Source organism: Topomyia yanbarensis, chromosome 2, assembly GCF_030247195.1.
Source record: "Topomyia yanbarensis strain Yona2022 chromosome 2, ASM3024719v1, whole genome shotgun sequence".
Classification (NCBI taxonomy): domain Eukaryota; kingdom Metazoa; phylum Arthropoda; class Insecta; order Diptera; family Culicidae; genus Topomyia; species Topomyia yanbarensis.
In genome coordinates this window covers 395,510,827-395,532,989 of record NC_080671.1, presented here as the reverse complement: position 1 = coordinate 395,532,989, position 22,163 = coordinate 395,510,827, and the positions used below count along the sequence as shown (strand labels likewise).

At 37.1% G+C, this 22,163-nt stretch overlaps 3 protein-coding genes across 4 annotated transcripts in view; 1 reads left to right on the top strand and 2 right to left on the bottom strand.

The window, feature by feature from the left end:
• The window catches only part of LOC131684849 (uncharacterized), a 732,442-nt gene that overhangs the window by 607,996 nt on the left and 102,283 nt on the right, over positions 1–22,163 (top strand). The gene's annotated exons all lie outside the window — the stretch shown is intronic.
• On the bottom strand, positions 15,922–16,641 carry LOC131680828 (histone H1.03-like). The gene has a single exon (XM_058961539.1). The coding sequence runs from the start codon at positions 16,639–16,641 to the stop codon at positions 15,922–15,924; it is 720 nt and encodes a 239-aa protein (XP_058817522.1).
• Positions 16,925–21,783, bottom strand: LOC131680827 (uncharacterized protein NMB1333-like). The gene is made up of 2 exons (XM_058961538.1): positions 21,720–21,783; positions 16,925–18,801 (listed from the first exon to the last, which is right to left on the bottom strand). Exons 1-2 carry the CDS (start codon positions 21,781–21,783, stop codon positions 16,925–16,927), a joined length of 1,941 nt encoding a protein of 646 aa, XP_058817521.1.

The window sequence follows — 22,163 nt, the reverse complement described above, 5'->3', positions numbered from 1 at the left end:
TTAAACGAAAAACCGACACGGTCTATTTCAATTTAGAAACCTTGGCGACAATGTATTTATTCCATTATTCATAACTCATACATAAAACATACTTTTAAAGCTCAGACTACGCTATATACATATGAAAATCAGATAGCTTAAATCAAATTTAAATCAAATGAATTTTTTTCGATCAGATACAATCTCTGGTATCGCTAAAAGGATTGCAAATAAGTAAATTTCCATTTATAAACCACTTATTCAATGGCTTATCGGTGCGCCACCAAACACGTTTTACAGAACGTCACTCAAAACCATTCCAGAATGTTTGCCCGGTGTCCGTTTGCCGGCAGCACTATTATAATCCCATTCCGACAACGCACAACGGCGGACAATCCAACTTCAAAATGGCACGTCTGACTCACCGTTGTTGATTGACACGTGCTTGACAGATTTAATTTGCACAGCCTTTTACACGTTCATCTCCCGTGCCACCAGAGCGGGGAACACACTGACCTCCAGCGAGTCACGCATCCGGTCATCCATCATCATCGTACACAGACGGCATGCGTGGCCACCGCTAAATATAGATTTCAAATTTTGTTTGTCGAAACAATGCCAAACAAAGGCATGGGGGATGTTGTGTACTGACGTGGCGGCCGTTGTTGACCGTTGACAGAGATATGGGGAAAAAACAACAACGGATTCGCGACAAGGACAACAACGCGCCAGAACAACAACAGCAGGAGGCAATCAAATTAAGGCTGTTATTAAAATTGGTTCATTTTGGACCGTGGGGACGGAAGGCGAGCTGGAGCTTTGGAGGTTTTATCGAATTGTAACCCGATCACAATCGAATAACAAAACAATAACAGATACAATTTTTAATAACAAATTATGTTATAAATCAGTAGTTTTCGGACTTACATAGGGCAGGTTTAAATTAGAAAATGTCGAAAGAGAATTGAATATCGAACTTGCCCGCTGGCGTTTGTGTGACGGTGCGTTTTTACACACAATACCATATTTATAACAGTGTTACTTTTTGTTGCACAATTCTGTAAAATTATATGTAATATAACGGTGAATGACCCGCAGATGTTAAAGCCATGAATAAACAACAACAATCAGCACTAACGGGAGATATAGTTTCGATATTGTATTAGTATGGCCTACTGATCGGGAAAGCACGATTCGCAGGAGCACAAATATTGTCAATAAACAAAATGCAGATCAATATATTGATGGTGTAAGAAAATAATGAAAATATTGATATCATGGAACTGAGTGGAATCAAGCAATGGACAATATTCTTGCCTCGTGTAGGGCCCACCTAAAGCAAAAGAAGAACTAAGCTCACGTTTGAGGAATGTCCGAACAAACGGTAAACGATGCAGTCATGCATCACTGATTGTATTAGATTACGTTCATTTGTATATGGGAGCTATTATTCTGAGAAGCTCTTCTCTATCAAACTTGCTTGAAATCAGAACCAATATCGATTCCAATGACAAGTCACCTCATCCGATACACTTACAAAATCGACAATTCCACCGCATTTATGTTCCGGAGCAAATCGTTGTTATCGAACTTATTTTGGCTGTTTTATGACCGTTGCAGTAAACATAGAAATAATTTCAAGTAGCTACGTGAAATCATCAATCAAACTCCGGCAGGAATTAGATCGAATCTCAGCAATGCCACCTCAGAACATACTCACCGTGATTGTGTTGTGGTCGCTTCATTTTACGAGTCTGAGGACGTCCACAATTGAATCAGCATCAAGGGCTATATTAATTTGTGTCATCAGGAAATTGTACTGTACCAGCCACGACACCGGAATACATATATGAAACCGAGTGGTCAGCTTCCCACGTGGTACCAGCAAAACATCTAATGGGAAACATTTTTATTTACTATGCGTTGGATGGAACAAGAAGTGTCCGGGTGGAATGGTAGATTCGAATCAGCCGCAAATAGAATTGTACGAACAATGAAACTGTCCGGCTATTATGGTCGGATAAAACGGACACATCGCGACGGGGGATTAGCAAATGAGCCTAACGTGTTTCTGTGGTGCGTCATAGCTGATGTTTTGACATTTATGATTTTAAGTAGACATCTACAGCTACCGTTCGTTTAGTTCCATGCAATGTGGTAAGAAATAAAAAAATCGAGATTTCAACAATGTCCAAAACTAGTGGTACCGGTATCGACACCGAAATCCGTGGTATAAGCATAAGCATAAGAGATCGCCCGTAGTTGCTACTCCGTTATTGACCAGAACCAAATTAGGTTGCAAAATGTTCATTGAAACAACATGCTTGGGAATAACATGATGAGCCACATTGTACAATCTATTTTGATCTCTGCATGCTGATCAATACCGACGCCGGACACGTTCGAAGTCGGATCTTCTGGGAAATGATGGAATGTTAGTCCGATACATGTTTGCTACTAGAAACCGAGGAATCCTCTGCATCTCCACATGTATCGCGGGAAGGGGAAATTGTTAGTAAGTGTGCCAATAGCGTTATCATGTAATAATTGCTCTGGGCAGCTGGCTGCCGAGAATTTGGGAAATTTATCATTTGTTGTATTAATACGATAAGCAAAATAAGCAACTTGAACTCCGGATAGCCGGCTATAAGGAGCACTGCTTATCTTTTTTAATAATATTCAATAACGCGACGAATTTATTTCGTGGTTTCTATCGTGTCGGTGCTGATTTTATCCGGCGATAGTTTGAATAAAATGCGGAATCTTATACAGAAGGCCTGCGTCGTTATTTTTTTTTTTTCTTGTGTCGAGTACTATTCTTGTAGATAGTTAGAATTGCACATGTATTTTGTAGTAAGAGATTATTATGAAGTGTGAAAACAGGAATGCAAACTGAGTTATTTCCGTTGCTGCGTTGCGTTGCGAGGAGGATTTTGGCGAATGTACACTGACTTCAACGACACCGAAATCCGTGGTATATCGACTAATTGTTAGTACTGAAATACCGGTACTGAATTTTCGGTGCTATAAACAACTCTTGATGGAGAAATTTCGACCAGCAATCTGGCGATAGAAGTCAATATTTGAGCTCCATTTTATTGAGCGAAAAAAAATGTTTAAAAAAAATTACAACGATCTTGTATTCAATTCCAAAATATTTACAACTTGCATAAATTATAGTCATTTTTTTCTAATCTTCTAAGCCCGACGTTCGACTTCGCTTCCATTATTCGGTTTGTACCGACATAATCAGTTTCGAGCCAAAGTCACGTCTGTTTTCGGTTTGCTGTTAAATCTTTATCTATAGAAGAACGAACACCGGCTTAGTACATAATCAAGCTTGAGCTTGTGCGACCACCCCTGGCTGCTACTCCGTGATCGATTTGGACTAGCTGAAGTTGCACAGAGAATAAGTAGATAATTATGCTTGGGAGTAGCGAAACATCTTTCAATGTGCAACTCCTGGTAATCCTAAAGTTCAATACCGGCGCTGGCCAGGCCCGAACGTAGATCGCGGAAGGAAAGGGAAGGAATGGCTAGTCCGATACTTGCTTTTGCTAGAGACCGCATATACTACTGCGCACTCCACAAGTATCACAGGAGGAGGATATTTTTGTTAGTAAGAGTATAGAAGTTGGATCACTTCTTCTTTACCGACGCCAGAGAGGTGACTTCACTATCGATCCACCAAACTCATAGACCAGGGACCAACGGCTTTACTTCCCTTACGAAGGAAGACGTGACCACAGATTTTTTCACCTCAGAAAAATCTCAACGACCTCGGCTGGAATTGAACCCAGGCAAATTGGAATGAGTGGCGGTCACGCTTACCACTCAACCACCGGCGCCGTCAAAATACCACTACAGAATTTTCGGAACTATAAACAACTCTTGATGGAAAATATATCTAACCTTTCAATATAGAGGCCCATTGAAAATGTCGACTAGCAATGTGGCGTTACAAGTGTATATTTGAGCCCTGTTTTATTGATCGAAAAAGTTACAGGGTCTTGTAAATTCCAAAATATTTACAGCTTGCATAAATTATGGTCAACTTTTTTAAGTTTCTAAGCGCGACGTTCGATTCACTTCCATTATTCTTTTTGTACCGACATAATCATTTTCGAGCCGAAGTCACGTCTGTTTTCGGTTTGTTGTTAAATCTTTATCTATAGAAGAACGAACACCGACTTAGTACATAATCAAGGTACACACATTGCCCCGTATGACGAGATATGTGATTTGCTTGCAAGCAGAAGCAAAAAGATGTGGTGTACAGAATATGAAGGAACTATGGTGTGCAAAGGAGAGAAACAGTCAAACCATACTGTTCCATTATGTCACTGTAGAGCGAATGACCATCTCAATCCTTGAGAGAATAGAACCAAAGTGTTCTAACATCGGACTTTCTACATTCACTGGTTCTCCAAGCCGCTGTCACATGAAATCATCAATAATCCCGTGCTACGAGGCTGTCGTCATCTTCTTTACCCGTTGAATCGCCAGCAATACCTGAAGATGTCTCTTCTTAATGCACTGTCCCTAACGAGAAAAACTTAGGTGAGGTTTGTGGATTTTGCGTTTCGACTTCGTCTCATCAGAATCCGACACTAACTTAGTGACAGGACAAAAAAAACTTGCCCCGTATTGACGCTAGCTCCAGAAACGGAAACACAATTGCTGTTCCTGAGCAAACCCCTAGTCAAGCGCAGAGTCCCGCAATAGAAGGAGTTCCTTCAAGCTGGAACATCACGCTTGACTAGGGGTTTACTCAGGAGCACAAGTTGTTTCTCCATTTTTGGAGTTAGCGTCAATCCGGCGCTAGTTCGGTCATATCACTAAGTTTGTTTCGGATCATGACGAGACGAAGTAAAAACACAAATTTCATAACTAGATTAGTCTTCTTAATATTAAATAATTCGCAGAACATACTTGTTGGCATACCTGCCAAGCCAATAGGTAATCGGTGAACAATCCTAAAACCTGTGTGGCGTTGCCTAAAACCACCGATTTCAGGTAGTATTATTTCTGGATTACTGAAACGTCAAGATTTGAGTGAACCTACATGAGAAAGCTTTGAATCACCTGATGAGTTCTGGCAAGGTATTCATCGGAAGTTTAAACCCTGTGATACAGGTGAAAACCGCAGAAGAGAGAGTGGAAGGGGTAGTAAGAAACAAATTTGAAATCAAATCAGTCCTTATTTTGAAATACTGCCGCTCAAAATTGGAGCGGATTTTCGAAAATTAACCTATAAATCGGGTTTTACTGTCGGTAATATAGTACGGAAGTTTCTGCTTTCGCTAAGCGTCATCACTTTATCAAACTGGAGAGAATCCAGCATCGTGGTTTGCGTATCGTTTTGAGTTGCATAACCTCGACATGGCGGGCGTTCTTATTACGAAAATTCGATTCTGGGATCTCGATGCGCTATTTTAAACCCATTGGTGATTGCAAATTTCGATAGGATTGCCCAGTCAAACTCTCAGAGCAGATTTATGTCGTTGTATCTGGACCACATGGCGCAAAGAGAAGTTTTACTTCGTTTAATTACAACTGTTGATTTAACTATACTCTTTGACAAATCTAGAAATGCATGGAATCTGGGATCACCCATGCCTGCAAGTTTTCCGAAAAGTCAACTGGTCCACAGGCTTCGGAATCTTCTATGGACATATCACAATTTCATTTAATTACTATTTCTTCAACGTTTCGGATAGCCTTAGCTATATTGAGGCTATTCGTTCTGTGATACCTACAAAGCTGATCACTGGCTACATTCTATTAACCCGAAGGTATGGACGAGACCTTGATTTAGGGGGATGGATGTGGGTAGGAGGTTCATACGTGCGAAATCCCGAATCACGACACGTTGGATGAGCATCTTCGGCGTATTGAACTTGTGGCTCTGCGCTTGTGGTGATGGTTATCAAGACATCAAGCATGTTGTATGGACGTGTGCTTCCTTTCATACCAGAGATAGATCTCCAAACGTTTCGTTTTGAGATGAAATGGCACACCGCCGTATCTCCTATATGGCCTTCATCAGTCTTTTTAACCGATAAATATATTTAAATGCCTCATTCTCAGAAATCCTCTGTACTGCCATTGGGGTGTCGATCCGCCCCAAAGCGCACTGCACCTGTATTAACCCATTATATCCTAGCGCATGAAATTTCATACGCAGAACTATCCATCGTTTAACGCGTATTTACTGTAGAATTTTGGCATCTAATTGCTTTATTATTGAACTAATGGGATCATTACACCTTATACTTCATTGTGAAACAAGACTGCTGTCAATTTTTGTCATTTTATTTACATGTTTGTACCGTGTATAGTTGAGGAAAATGGCGGCTGAAAAGAAAGCAATACATTTAATTGAATTTTACTGTTGAAATTAGTGCTAATAATTTCACTATGTGACAAAACGTTGTCACAAGTGTAAAAGAAGTGTTGTCTATCAAAAAATCCGAAGAAATATGTTAAACAAGTTAAAATTTGTTGTTTTCATTTAAACGTACGTAATTTTTTGCATGAGATATTTTCATTCTCAAAACCATTTTAAGCGATGATTTTGTGTTTCCCGTAGTCTTTGATACACTTTTTGATGGAATTGAGAATGTCACTGCATTTGGGTCACGTTTTGAAACCCCTGGGTTATAATGGGTTAACCGAATTTGACCTAAAGATCTGACTGTGTTTGAAATACTTCCCGCTGATCCAAGACGGATCACTCCACACCAACGTTTTGTGATGTCTTGGCAGTCCGAATCTATCGTCATAAACCAGAAGCTTATTGTTGTTATCCTCAATTTGACCCCTGCCCCTAATACTGTTGTTTCTCAGATGTTTCTTCTTTTAATTCTAATAAATAAATTTTGTTGAAATATAAAAAGATAATCGAATTCCCCAGACTCTATGTTACAAAAATTTCCTTACTATCCCTTCCCTCAGTTCTAACTAAAATTTTATTAATCCTCCGTGAAAATCATATCGCGCATCAAAAAATTTTTCTTCATACTATCTCTCATTGTATCTTGTAAAAATAAATAAATAAATAATATGTGTAAACTGGCGTACTGCAACTTTTCTGCGTTTCATGTTGTTTTCATTGAGTGATTTACTCATCTAATTCCAGTTAGAATTGAAGATAGTTACTCCCCGAATTAAACTCCTACACGGTATTGTGGTTTGTGAAAATAAAGCGAGAAAGCAAAGATTGTCTGTATTAATTTTGCTCAATTAGGCAATCCATGAGACATTTCTGATCAGCTGATTATTTCTTTTTTACTTCTTCTGACGTTACTCCCAGGGGTGCGACGTCCGACAATATCGTTGATTCGATCCAACATCAAACGAATCGGATTAACAAAAGATGTTTGTCGGACGAGTTTTTCTGTTCGCAGGAGTAGACTTGTTGACAGAACCCACCGTTGGATTGTCAAACAAACGTCTAATGGATTGCCTAAATAGTGAAATTGTTTACATTACCGCGATCTGCAACCTACCTTAACATTTTACGCACTCACACCGCCATCTGCCCACGAGTAGCGGATAGTGTATCCCACATTATAACATGGCGCACAGTGAGATGAAATCAATAAACCAGACATTGGGGGAATTGAAAGTTACCATGAGTTCTGGTTGCACGTCTTACGATTCTCCCGTTTTAATGGGATTTAGAGAACTGCATGCCGCGACCATCACGGATCGGTTTTACACCGCACTTGTATTCCTTGTGTGCGCCGATCCAAACTAGACCTGTTCTCTAGTTTCACCAAGAACCTGTACTGGCAGTGTGACGATTGTGCTTGCTGTTTCAATAAGTGGGTGGGTGCAGCAATCCGATTATGCTGCTTCCAGCGTGGACACAAAAAAGTTATGTGCAGCTGTAGATTCTCTAAACGCGGTCGTCTCAAATCTCTCGAGCTGCATTAAGACTCACTTTCCACCTTATTCTGGTTCTGTAGCTAATAGGGAGATGTTCGTTAAGTGAATTCCGAAGAATCTGCCCACTGCAAAACGAAGTCACGAGATTAATGGGAAAATTCGCTCAAGTTTTGGATATAATAATTCCCAAAAGGGAAAATTGTATTAAACCAATTTGCGCATTGAGGGCACAAAACCTAACTTGAATTAAGTTGAATTTTAAGCATTGAAAATGCTTCACCCGAATATGTAGTCTGCTTGAGCTGGGGCTAGGTGTAAAACTAAAATTTCAATAGTAATTCTTCCAAAGGGCTAATGAGACTTTTGTAAACAAACTTATTTCGCTCATTATTCCGCTACCGAGTTGAATTTCATGATAAATACACATGAATCAACATCTTTATCCTTGGTAGAATCAATTTCAAATGTTTTCTGTGTTGAAATGATAACAAATTAGGAGAAATCAGCAAAACAAAAGTTTGTTTACAAATCTTATTAGCCCTATTCAAATGTTGATATGGATTTGAAATTCGATCCGCATCACGAAAATATGGCATAATTTTAAAAAACTGTAGCGCTGTTGATTGTTCATGATATGCGTCATTTAAATACCAATCTATTCAGAAAAATCTAACTTAAATATTAATTGCAGCATTAAATTGGTATTTCAACTGCACACTATTAAAAATCCATTTTATTGCAATAAACATTGTGAAAATGTAAGAAACAAAGTTTTCACTTGCGTTTTGTTAATTGTTGATGGATTTTCATGATTCGAACTTTGTCTTTCGAATTCATCTCGTAAGTAACTAGCAACAACTAAGTGTTTAGTTCGACGATATATCCAAACTAAGTACCCAACTTAGCACTAGTTAGACACAAAAAATCCAACCAGTTCACATGACATATGTGAACATCTAAAGTAAATACAGAAACTCTGTGTTTGCTGACTAAAAAGCGAAAATGAACTCGTGTCTTTTGGCTAGGGAATCAAGGGCCTGGCATAATACAATATAAATCCTGGATAGCAATTGCCATAGGAGATTGCCATGCCCCCTCATTTACTTCTATATCAGGCATATCCTAAGGGAACAACATGGGACCGTTGATATTTCTGCTATACTTCAATGATGTACATCCAGTGCTGGAGGCATCACGATTGTTCTTCGCGAACGATATCTATTTTTCTCGTCTCATTCGTTTAATTGCCAATTGCAAATTTCTAAAACACCAGCAAGTGCTCTGTAACCTCATTTCGGCGGAAGAACGATTCGATTTATTGTAACTACCGTTTACTAGAAAGAAAAATTGCACGCACCAGTCATGTAATGGATCTGAGTGTGATTCTCAATTCTCAACTTACGTTTGAACAATACGTCTCCTATGTAGCTAATAATGCGTCTCGAGCACTAGGATGCATCTTCCGGATAGCGAATAATATTACGGATATTTATTGTCATTTCGGTTCAAGTAAGATATTTTTATGTAATTTTGGTGCGCTGAATTCGTATTTTTTTCATTAAAGTATAGTAAAAATAAACAGTTACTATTCATTGGGTTGGCTCAAAAATATCTATTTTGTTTTAATTTTTCTTAGATTTTTTTTTAAACTTCTAAGACAAAAAATCGATAGAAAGATGAATGACCACTTTGTTTACAGTAATGAGAGATGGCGATTAATGACAAATTTCTTACAATAATATTTTATTGCGTCTATCACCTACGTTTCGAAGGCCTTTTCTTCAGGGCAAGTGTTTTTTGCCCTGAAGATGAAGGCATCGACCTTCGAAACGTAGGTGATAAACGCAATAAAATATTATTGTAAGAAACCCGTGACCAAACGTCCTCTCTCATTAATAAGAAAAAATATTTAATACTCATTAGGTTGGCCCAAAAAGAACTATTTTGTCGCGAAAGTTCATGTTTTAATTTTAAAGAAATGATTGTGCTTTTCCAGTTTATCTATTAAAATGTATTTGAAATTAACTTTACTCGTCATTAGGGTGACTCAAAATAAATATTTTTCTTACGATTCAAACGATTTTTCATTTATTATTATAGCACGCGGAATTTATTCTAAATGTTGAAACGAATTAATTTACATCTCAATATGGTGCTTCAAAACTGATCATTAAGTTTTGACGGGTCAAATATTTTGTGACGGAATAATTTGGGAACGTCCAATCATTTCTAGAATACTTGATCTGGAAAAATACATTTGCTAATCAGTTGAGTGGTTAACGAATATTTTCTTCATATTGGTTGAACTAATATGTTTTAAGAAATTGATTTTATGTTGTATGGGTTACATCGCTAATCCCTTGAGATGAATCAGTACAATAAAAAAACCTGATCGAAACAGTGTTACCAAATGGTTAGAAATGAGTAATTGCGTAATCAGCTGTGTTTACTAAATCTGACAGCTACTACGCTTAATCTGACACTAGTTATCATGAAATAATTCCAGGAATGACATTTCTATATATTGAAATATTTACTGCATTTTTAACAATCTGAATACTTTCACCATCTACAAAACCATTCTTTCCATTAGGTTTCTTTACTTTGTCCACTAGTTAAAGCCTTGTAAATCATCCTCTCAGTGTTATTAGAAGTTAGACATGTATTCTTGTCTTTATTTTACCAATAAAATGATTATTCAATATTAGTGTCAGTAATCACCGTGCGTCTCCATTGACAGTTTTTTGGTAATTTTGACTGTTTACCGTAAGTTTTCGCAATATAGAATAGGCTCATTTTCAAGAGAAAATTAAAAGCTTTCGAATGAGTATAGCGTGATCGTGGGCGTCAATGTTGTTATGGCATAAGAAATTCGTATTAAATAAATCTCGTGACAAACAACTTTCTAACAAAACTTGAACCAACTAGGTACTGATTTTTGGTGATTTCACGATGTAATTTTTCTTGAGTAATATCTATCTATCTCTTATCGATGGGTATTAGCTAGTATGTTATAAAAACAACTGTTTCTTCGAAAGACGAAAATAACCGGATGAAATTCACATGATCAAATTATGCAGAAAGCTACCAAAAATCATTTTTCGTCTAACTAACCTAAAATTTCGGAAATGTTATCAGTGACTCAACTAATACGAGAAATATACTGGTAAGAATATAGCGCGTCCTTCGTATTTGGACTTAAGTCCGGACTCGTCACACTGTCTGCTGAAGCTTTTGATTTCAACCTGACTCGACAATCTTTGCGTCTATGATTTTCCAGATTTTTTTATCTATTAACAACGTTTGGCCTTCTTTTATCGTTTGTGTGTTTTAGCTTCTTTATTGTATGACTATTATTTTTGTATTCGAGTTGATTGTTAGAAATAAGATAAGGATTAAGACCGACATTATTGAGGCTTTGGTATACCTGTTGATGTAATAAGACAAATGAACAAATTAGACAGTCGATGGAGAAAGCAATTTTTAGCATACTGTTAAAAATTTCAAAACAATAAAAAAACTGTTCAAGTTACATTTCCGGATAGCTAAAAAAGTGGGCTCAAAAAAAACTCGCACGCCAGACGATTTCCTAAAAGGCGTTGCGGAAAATGGAAAATTTTATCATTTAAAAGCTTTTTTCGCCATCCAATTTTAGTATATCATTTTGAAGTGCCTAGAGCACATTTTAGGCCAATAAAAATCGTTTTTTTGAAAATACTTTCCTCATTGAAACTCTTGCAATTAACAAATAATCATGTTCCCGGGAAATTGAAGTTTTCAGAGCCATGAAATACTAAATAGTTTTATTTTACATCGGAAACAGATGCATTAGATTTGAAGTTTCACTACCCTACAAACCTCACTTGTTATCGATAGGTGTTCTATCAACTTTAGTCAACCGTTCAAAATACCGATTTGCATCGACTTTGATATGTGCGCTAAGTAAATATTAGATTTGCTGATGGTGAATTACATAAGCACATTTGCAGAATTAAATAATTAATTACACCCACCCAACCCCTACTGGTGCACGTGCCAGCAAATGCGGCTTAAATAGCATTTTTTATGCTCTTCCCAAACCCAATTTGTGCTCCATCATCTTTCTAAATCCTTTCGCTCGCACGAGACATGGCTGGCTTGAAATGCTAGTCATGCTGCACTCGGTCGCTATGGGTATATGTGTGCAACTGCAACTGATCCAACCATCTCGTGCAGATCTGTTCCATCTGCCAGCAGCTGCTGGTATCCCTTGAACCATGCTCCCGCCCGCAGCATTGCCTGCTGCACTAAAAAGCTACCATCTCAAACTACAAACAATGAACGCCGGGAATCCAACGGCAAAATTGGCCCATCCATCCATCCATCAGTCAGTATAGTCGGGCGAGTTCGTTGACAGCAGCCATCAACCATCACCGTCGGCGGCAGCGAGTGGTTTTGAAAATCATACACACAGCAACAGCACCTTCCATTTCGTGACACAGTGGGGAAATCTGTGATCCGTTTTGAAAAAAAAACAACAACAATGGTATCGATGCCGACGTGTCGCATTAGGAAGGGTCAACATGCTAACGGCAACTCTGGCAGTCTGGCTAATGGATCACATGTCGGAAAGTTGAATGGGTTGACCTTCGTTCAGTTGTCTGTCCTGATGGGAAAAGTACATTACACCCTATCGGAACGACGGACGTACGGTTTCAATTAGTTAATCCATTCTCTTGTGTAAGTTCTGTGTAGTTTGCACGCAACCCGTCCTACTATTGCGATTAGCGTGTATGCACAATTTTTAGGGTAAGATGTTGAAAATAAAAAAAATAAGGAATTTTTCATGTTTTGGGCACAAAACATGCACCGAGCTGCATTACTATTTTCACACATCAAAACAATTATAGATTTTCAAATGACAGTTTAGCTAGTAACGACTAATAACACATCAAGCTGCTGAAGGGCCGAGATGAATAAACTAGTTGATAGTTGGTAGTGTTGCTTCATTCGGCTGTTACTTGTGGAGTAACAGCCGAAATAGTAAAATTCTGGACAAGTAGCTTCGATACAAAGTTCAATAAAGTCTAGACCGGATAGTGGACCGATGGATAACCCTAAAAGGGTATCTTTTGGACCAATGAACTGAGGAAATGAGAGAAGAAACCCCATGAGCAACAATAAGTATCAGCGACGATCGACAACATAAGGATGAAAAAATGCCCCGGCATCAGTTATGAACAACGACCACAATGGAGATCTGTAGACATATCAGATCTTGTCTGATGAAAAGGTTGAACAGACAAATGATTAGAGAAAGTGTAAACAGAATCAGGATTGTTGTTTTCGTCATCGGATTTCGCTTCGTAAGGTCAGTGCACATTGATGATGCTGTAGTTGAATAAATACTCTTTAATCACCACTAACCAACTTCTCTCGCTGATCGCTTGCGTTGGTGCATTTTGCCAGTCCCATCTTGTTCGTTAGGTCGCTGCTTTGGTAGAATATAGCCGTTAAAGCTCGCCCTACCACACCTTCTGTCCTGTCAAGAAAGGTTCTACCACTACAAAAATATACAACTATCCAGACCCTTTCCTTATACCCTCTTGGGGATCGTAGGAATCATACTCTTCCTGACCCTGAGCCAAAAGAGTTTACCATAATCGGTGACGTAGCTCTCTTTAACAGAGTGCTTGGAGCGTCCCTTGAGAAAATTTATACGCGGGACATGTCGACAGCTCTTATAAACTCTCCTTACAGTATTTAGCACAGCTGGCATTATTGTAACAATGGGTGGCTGTGTGACCCAGTTGTTTGCATTTAGTGCAAGTCATGACAATCGGTACAAAAAAGACAAACAGGTAGACGACCCTTGTCGAAGAGAACGCGATTTGGTAAAGCAGACCCGGAGAAAGTAATTCGCTAACAGTCGAAATGGACATGGGATTCTGACTTGTCCTTTGTGTCTGATTCTGAATGCAATCGCTTGCAATCTAAAAACTTTACTGATCTTTACAGCTAACTTAGTACTTCAGAAGATCCACGAGTGTCAAGTTCGACTCGGTTACTACACCATCAATCTCAACTTTGTGGGCCGATACATAGAGACGATACTCTTTCAAAAGGATCTTGTCGATAGCAATATCGTTCGCTTACTTTAGACTGGAAACCACAACCCTGAATTTATCTGAGTGGAAATTTTAAATTTCGATCACGGCCGAGTATTGTTCCGACAGGTCATTGGAAGTCTTAAGAATACTTAACACCTTTCACCTTAACTTTTATAAAATCGAATTCTTTTTATCAGATTAAAACTTTTCTCAAACCGTCTAGAATAAAAAAAATTGGTCTAATGGTCAGTAACAATTTCCTGCCGGTCGTTTGCGATAGCGTACCATTGCGCCCCCCCCCCCCCCCCCGTTGCTGAAAGCTGGAAACGCATGTTTCTCAAAAAACTATTTCACAAAACGGGTGATTCGATATAGCAAAAAAGTCGATTTTTACAGTGATTGCATAGCCTTTCTTTATATGAGAAAGGCAAAAATAGTAACCTATTTCGTCAATCGCTTTTGAATTATGGGAATATCTTTGTATATGTTTAGTGGACCATGAGCAGTTTCCGACAAGTTGTCATTATAATGTTGTGTGAGTATGAAGAATGCGTTGATCAAGAATGAGGAATGACGGAGTAGGGCGGGTTGAGCGCATATTTATCATTCAAACACGCCAGTAAGCAAATGTTTCTCGTTTTAGATTCTCGTGTCCTTACGAAAGGAAGCGGCTCTTGGTTATATTGTTTCTTTTTGTACAAATTGTTGATATTCTTGGTTAAAGGATTCGGGAAACACTTTGTGGACTTGTTCAATAAGTTCAATGTATAAAACGACCAATTATTTTAACATATTCCCCCAATCAAAAGAAAAATATACAATACATTCTTTGCTAGGTGAAGTTTCTTTGAAACTGTTTTCGATCTTAAACATTAAAATGACTCGAACCTATAAATATGGACAGTATCAGCCATTTCAAAACCAATCATGTATGATACAATGAATAGAAAACGAGTCAAGTGATTTCATTTGGATTTGGATTAATGAAAGAAACAGCTTAAACTTCTTGTTTTTCCTTGTATTTTCAAAACCAGATTGGGGCAATATCATACAAAAACCGGGGACTAAAAATTTTTAAGCCAGAAAACATCTTCTTGCAAAATTGCTCAAAACTTCTTTGTTTCAAACTCAATCAGTATATTACGTCTTTCGAATGATGTATGCATTCAACTGATCAAGACACTTCCCATATTATTTCGAAAACAACAAAACCATAGTAGCAGTTAAACAGTTAAACCATAGTAGCAAGTTAAAATAAATGGTTCACGCCCCCTCCTTATGAAGGAGACAGCGCCCGCCTATATTTAATGGTGATAATTGATATACATCTATGTTATCATTGTTATTTAATTACTAACGAGGCCGGATTTGTACCTCACTTTGATATAATTTCGGTGCAAACCTTCGGTCGAGTTACCGCACATTTGTATTGTAATTAAAGAACGAACACGAAATTAATGCAACACAGTAAACGTGCTACCAAATCTATTGTATTTATCGAACAGAAATCCAATTTGTAAGGAAGATTTATAAATGCATTAACAGTGGTTTCTACAAATAAAATTAATTATTGGTGGTTGCTTGGCAAAAATTCTCGAAACCTTGAATTTCAAGCCACTAATAAGGCCTTATACAATTATACTAGGTACTATTTTCTCAATGTTATCTATTTCTCATGCATGTCCCTTGCGTTCTTGACTTTCACTCGGGTCTTTAAAGTGTATTTTGTGACGAAAGTTTCACTGCACTTTACGCAGGTACAGCTTGCCGGCCAAATAAAGTATTTCGAGGGATTTTTCACCACTTTTTGCTTTTTTCCTACAAAAAGGCCTTTGACAATCGATTCGTTACCTTGTTTACCTTGATACCATTTTAAACCTTTTTCTATCTTTTTAGCCTTTTTTAATTTTTTTTCCTTTTTACCTCTTACCTTTACCCTTCACCTTTTACCTTTACCCTTTTACTGTTTACCTTTTACCTTATTTACCTCCTGTACCTTTCTTATCTTTTTTACCTTCTTTAGTTTCTTTAGCTTCTTTAGTTTCCTTAGCTTCTGTAGCTTCTTTAGTTTCTTTAGCTCCTTTAGCTTCTTTAGTTTCATTAGCTTCTTTAGCTTCTTTGGCTTCTTTAGCTTCTTTAGCTTCTTTAGCTTCTTTAGCTCCTTTAGCTTCTTTAGCTTCTTTGGCTTCTTTAGCTTCTTTAGCTTCTTTAGCTTCTTTAGCTTCTTTAGCTTCTTTAGCTTCTTTAGCTTCTTTAGCTTCTTTAGCAACTTTAGCAGCTTTAGCTTCTTTAGCTTCTTTAGCTTCTTTAGCTTCTTTAGCTTCTTCAGCTTCATTACCTTCTTTAGCTTCTCTAGCTTCTTTAGCTTCTTTAGCATCTTTAGCATCTTTAGCATCTTTAGCATCTTTAGCTTCTTTAGCTTCTTTAGCTTCTTTGGCTTCTTTGGCTTCTTTAGCTTCTTTGGCTTCTTTAGCTTCTTTGGCTTCTTTAGCTTCTTTAGCTTCTTTAGCTTCTTTAGCTTCTTTAGCTTCTTTAGCTTCTTTAGCTTCTTTAGCTTCTTTAGCTTCTTTAGCTTCTTTAGCAGCTTTAGCTTCTTTAGCAGCTTTAGCAGCTTTAGCTTTTTTAGCTTCTTTAGCTTCTTTAGCTTCTTTAGCTTCTTTAGCTTCTTTAGCTTTCTCATGCATGTCCCTTGCGTTCTTGACTTTCACTCGGGTCTTTAAAGTGTATTTTGTGACGAAAGTTTCACTGCACTTTACGCAGGTACAGCTTGCCGGCCAAATAAAGTATTTCGAGGGATTTTTCACCACTTTTTGCTTTTTTCCTACAAAAAGGCCTTTGACAATCGATTCGTTACCTTGTTTACCTTGATACCATTTTAAACCTTTTTCTATCTTTTTAGCCTTTTTTAATTTTTTTTCCTTTTTACCTCTTACCTTTACCCTTCACCTTTTACCTTTACCCTTTTACTGTTTACCTTTTACCTTATTTACCTCCTGTACCTTTCTTATCTTTTTTACCTTCTTTAGTTTCTTTAGCTTCTTTAGTTTCCTTAGCTTCTGTAGCTTCTTTAGTTTCTTTAGCTCCTTTAGCTTCTTTAGTTTCATTAGCTTCTTTAGCTTCTTTGGCTTCTTTAGCTTCTTTAGCTTCTTTAGCTTCTTTAGCTCCTTTAGCTTCTTTAGCTTCTTTGGCTTCTTTAGCTTCTTTAGCTTCTTTAGCTTCTTTAGCTTCTTTAGCTTCTTTAGCTTCTTTAGCTTCTTTAGCTTCTTTAGCAACTTTAGCAGCTTTAGCTTCTTTAGCTTCTTTAGCTTCTTTAGCTTCTTTAGCTTCTTCAGCTTCATTACCTTCTTTAGCTTCTCTAGCTTCTTTAGCTTCTTTAGCATCTTTAGCATCTTTAGCATCTTTAGCATCTTTAGCTTCTTTAGCTTCTTTAGCTTCTTTGGCTTCTTTGGCTTCTTTAGCTTCTTTGGCTTCTTTAGCTTCTTTGGCTTCTTTAGCTTCTTTAGCTTCTTTAGCTTCTTTAGCTTCTTTAGCTTCTTTAGCTTCTTTAGCTTCTTTAGCTTCTTTAGCTTCTTTAGCAGCTTTAGCTTCTTTAGCAGCTTTAGCAGCTTTAGCTTTTTTAGCTTCTTTAGCTTCTTTAGCTTCTTTAGCTTCTTTAGCTTCTTTAGCTTCTTTAGCTTCTTTAGCTTCTTTAGCTTCTTTAGCTTCTTTAGCTTCTTTAGCTTCTTTAGCTTCTTTAGCTTCTTTAGCTTCTTTAGCTTCTTTAGCTTCTTTAGCTTCTTTAGCTTCTTCAGCTTCATTACCTTCTTTAGCTTCTCTAGCTGCTTTAGCTTCTCTAGCTTCTTTAGCTTCTTTAGCTTCTTTAGCATCTTTAGCATCTTTAGCATCTTTAGCTTCTTTAGCTCCTTTAGCTTCTTTAGCTTCTTTAGCTTCTTTAGCTTCTTTAGCTTCTTTAGCAGCTTTAGCTTCTTTAGCTTCTTTAGCTTCCTTAGCTTCTTTAGCTTCTTTAGCTTCTTTAGCTTCTTTAGCTTCTTTAGCTTCTTTAGCTTCTTTAGCTTCTTTAGCTTCTTTAGCTTCTTTAGCTTCTTTAGCTTCTTTAGCTTCTTTAGCTTCTTTAGCTTCTTTAGCTTCTTTAGCTTCTTTAGCTTCTTTGGCTTCTTTGGCTTCTTTAGCTTCTTTGGCTTCTTTGGCTTCTTTGGCTTCTTTAGCTTCTTTAGCGTCTTTAGCTTCTTTAGCTTCTTCAGCTTCTTTAGCTTCTTTAGCTTCTTTAGCATCTTTAGCTTCTTTAGCTTCTTTAGCTTCTTTAGCTTCTTTAGCTTCTTTAGCTTCTTTAGCTTCTTTAGCTTTTTTAGCTTCTTTAGCTTCTTTAGCTTCTTTAGCTTCTTTACCTTCATTACCTTCTTTACCTTCCTTACCTTCTTTACCTTCTTTACCTTCTTTACCCTCTTTACCTTTTTTACCTTCTTTACCTGCTTTACCTTCTTTACATTCTTTGCCTTTTTACCTTCTTTACCTTCTTTATCTTCTTTACCTTTACCTTCTTTACCATTTTCACCTTCTTTACCATCTTTACCTTCTTTACCTTCTTTACCTTTTTTACCTTTTTTACCTTCTTTACCTTCTTCACCTACTTTACCTTCTTTACCTTCTTTACTTTCTTTACCTTCTTTACCTTCTTTACCTTCTTTACCTTCTTTACCTTCTTTACCTTCTTTACCTTCTTTACCTTCTTTACCTTCTTTACCTTCTTTACCTTCTTTACCTTCTTTACCTTCTTTACCTTCTTTAGGTTCATTAACTTCTTTAGCCTCTTTACCTTCTTTACCTTCTTTAGCTTCTCTAGCTTCTTTAGGTTATTTAACTTCTTTAGCTTTTTTACCTTCTTTACCTTCATTACCTTCTTTACCTTTTTACCTTCTTTACCTTCTTTATCTCTTTCTTTTTAAATTTCTCTTTTTTAAATTTTAGCCTTTTCTAAATTTTAGCTTTTTAAACTTTTAGCTTTTAACCTCTTTTTACCTTTTCTTTTAAATATTTTTACTTTTTTAGGGGAACCAGGGGCAACTAAGACAGTGGCACCTCGATTTCTCAGAAAATCGTAAGACTTTCTGACTGTCGTACACGTTTTTGGATGCGCCATTCTGAAACATTAATTTTGATGGATGAATCTCATTCTGCAGTTTTTAGTACGGTCCGAATTGCCCCGTAAGGACGTCCGAATCACCCACACATTGTGAAAGGATGGAAAAATGTAGAGTTTTGCGAATCGTCGCCTAGTGCTGCCATGGAATAGTGCAAATGAATTTTTATGGCTCCGAAATGAAGCTGAGTTTTCAAACTAATAATTAGAACCATTGACCGATAAATTCTTTCACATTTACCTACCCAAAACAAAGGATTTACTTAGGTAGGTTCGAATTGCCCCGGGTTCCCCTATAAATACTGTTTACTGAAAATAAAATATTTATTGCAATAAATGCAAGACATAAAAAATATCGCGACTCAAAAAGATACATACTTTATTTACAATTTCTCATAACTATGATTATTAGTGAAAATATTTGTTTTTGTTTTGTGAACTTCAGTAACTGTTTCCGTCACAGATTTTCTGTACGTGAACTAGTTCACAACTTTATGAACATTATTCATAAAATCAAAGGTTGATTCATGATGTTATTCATAGATTTGGGAACATTAGTTCCCAAAATCCAAACATTCTGGATATCTTCTCGTGAACTATTTCACGGAACTTGGAATTTTATTCATGAACCCATTCAATCCTTGTAAACTAATTCATGATTCCTAATGAATTAGTCACGATCAAATATCCATGCTCGTGAAATAAATAGTTCACAAAATCATGAAGTATTATTCATATATTCGTGAACTGTTTCATGATTCCATCGCCACGACTAACCATACTTGCCCGTGAAATAAATCACAAAATTATAAAATATTGTTCATGTATACGTGAACTGGTTCATCAATCCTAGTATAATAGTAACGACTTACCATTCATGCTCTTGAAATAGTTCACAAAATCATCAAATATTACTCATGTATTCGTGAACTGGTTCATGAATCCTAATATATTATTCACGATCCAATATCCGTGATCGTGAAATAGTTCACGAAACCATAAAATATTTTTCATGTATTCGTGAACTGGTTCAAGATTCCTAGTATAATAGTCTGACCATTCGTACTCGTCAACAGTTAATAAAATCATGAATTTTTTTCATGTATTTGTTAACTGATTCATGACTCCTAGTATATGATTTACAATCTATTTTGTGTACTTGTAATGTTTAGAATATATTTCCAATTATTTTCAATTTCCTGCAACATGGTAATAAAATTTTCACTTGAACTGTTTCACAAAATTTGGTGTATTATTCGTGGATTCATTTTTGTAGCAGTAATAGGTACGAGCATTGGATAAAAGAAAACTATTGGAACCTCGAACATCGTTATTTATTTGATAAGGTTCAGTGTGATGTCTTGACAGAAAACGAAAACTACGTTGAGCATCACAAATCGTGTTCGTGATATAGTTCATATAAAACATGAACATGAGACACTACTCCACGTGTCAAACTCTACAGTGAGCTCTAGAACAAAATACCACGATACCGTGAACAGAAATGATGAAAATAGTGACTGTAATCTTGAAATCATGTACATAAACTACACAACTCGTGAACTAAATGTCAAAAATCGTAACTGAAGTCCTGAAATCAAGAACATAAATAAACATAAACCTTTACTGGTGACGCGAATAAGTTAAGGGTTGCAAAAAAATTACGAAATTCATGACAAAGTTGCTGAAATCATGAACATAAACCACATTACTCGTGATTAAAATGTCAAAAATCACGAATAAGATTCTGAGATCATGAATACTCTACTTATGACTAAAATAAGATGATAACATGAATAGAAATTCCGAAATTCGCGACTAAGACCCTGAAATTATTAACATAAATCCCGCCTGTCTGACAGAAAAATCCAATAGTAAACTAAAATAGCACCGTAGCGTGATAAATCACAAAAATCTCGAATAAACTCCTCAAATCAAGAACATCGTTTGGCTGTCGGCTGTGTAGTCCCAAATTATCAAAGAATCGTAACAAAAACTTGAACATGTCCAGGGAACAACAACAGTAACCCAACCAAACATTCGAATGTAACGCCGGGGCGAACTAGTTTTTTTTGGGAATTTCATAAATACGAGGTTTATTATTCAGAAATTCAGGAAGTTGGTCACGATTTTCGTAAACCGTTCAGTTCACGAAATCGTGATGTTTTGTTCAAGAATTTATGAACGGATTTTTTCCTGGTGCACTCGAAATTAAAAAAATTCCGCCACGGCCAGGGTTTTCAACATTATCAGTGCAGCATTACGTGTGTGGTGAAATCGAATGACGACAACTTCTGCATTTGCATCTTAAGTAAATGTTCCACTTCGGATTGGACCGCATTGGGGAATATTTAAAACAGATTGTATTGCCAATTGTGTTGTACCGTACATTTTTCCTATTTTGCTGATGACCTTCATTCACCATAAAATAAACGATCTATACCGTAACGATAAAAGTGCACTGTTAACAAGCAGCGCGATTCTAGCGTCTGATCTAATCTTGATGAGAAGGTAGACTGATGACGTTTCGTCACTCACATTCGCACGATACAAATGTTGTTTGGAATACCTCTAAAACATATTTTCCAGGTTTCATACTTAATGGAGAGACCATCGCTCACCGTGTTCCGAAACAATGGTTGTAAGAAAGTGATTGCTAGTGCACGCGCATAGATCGTGCAGCATGTTGTTATCCACAGCAAAACTAACTCAATGCAATGCTCAGGGTTTTGAACGTTAAGAGTAGAGAATTACGTGTGTGATGAAATTGGATGACGACCACTTCCGCAAGTCTGAACTGCATTTGCAACACTTCGCGGCCACTAAGGTGGATTGGGAAATATTTAAAACAGATGGTCACGATATTATATCGTAGATTTAACAAGCAGCGCGATTTCAGCTTCTGATCTGATCGAGATGAGAAAGTAGAGTGATGGCGTCACTTTGCAAAACACCGACTTTTTGACAATATCACATTGTTTGTATTTATCCAGTGAAAAAAATTACAGCTACTTGTAAATGGTGCAATAATTCCGTGTTTACGCTTTACTCGATTCCTACATCCC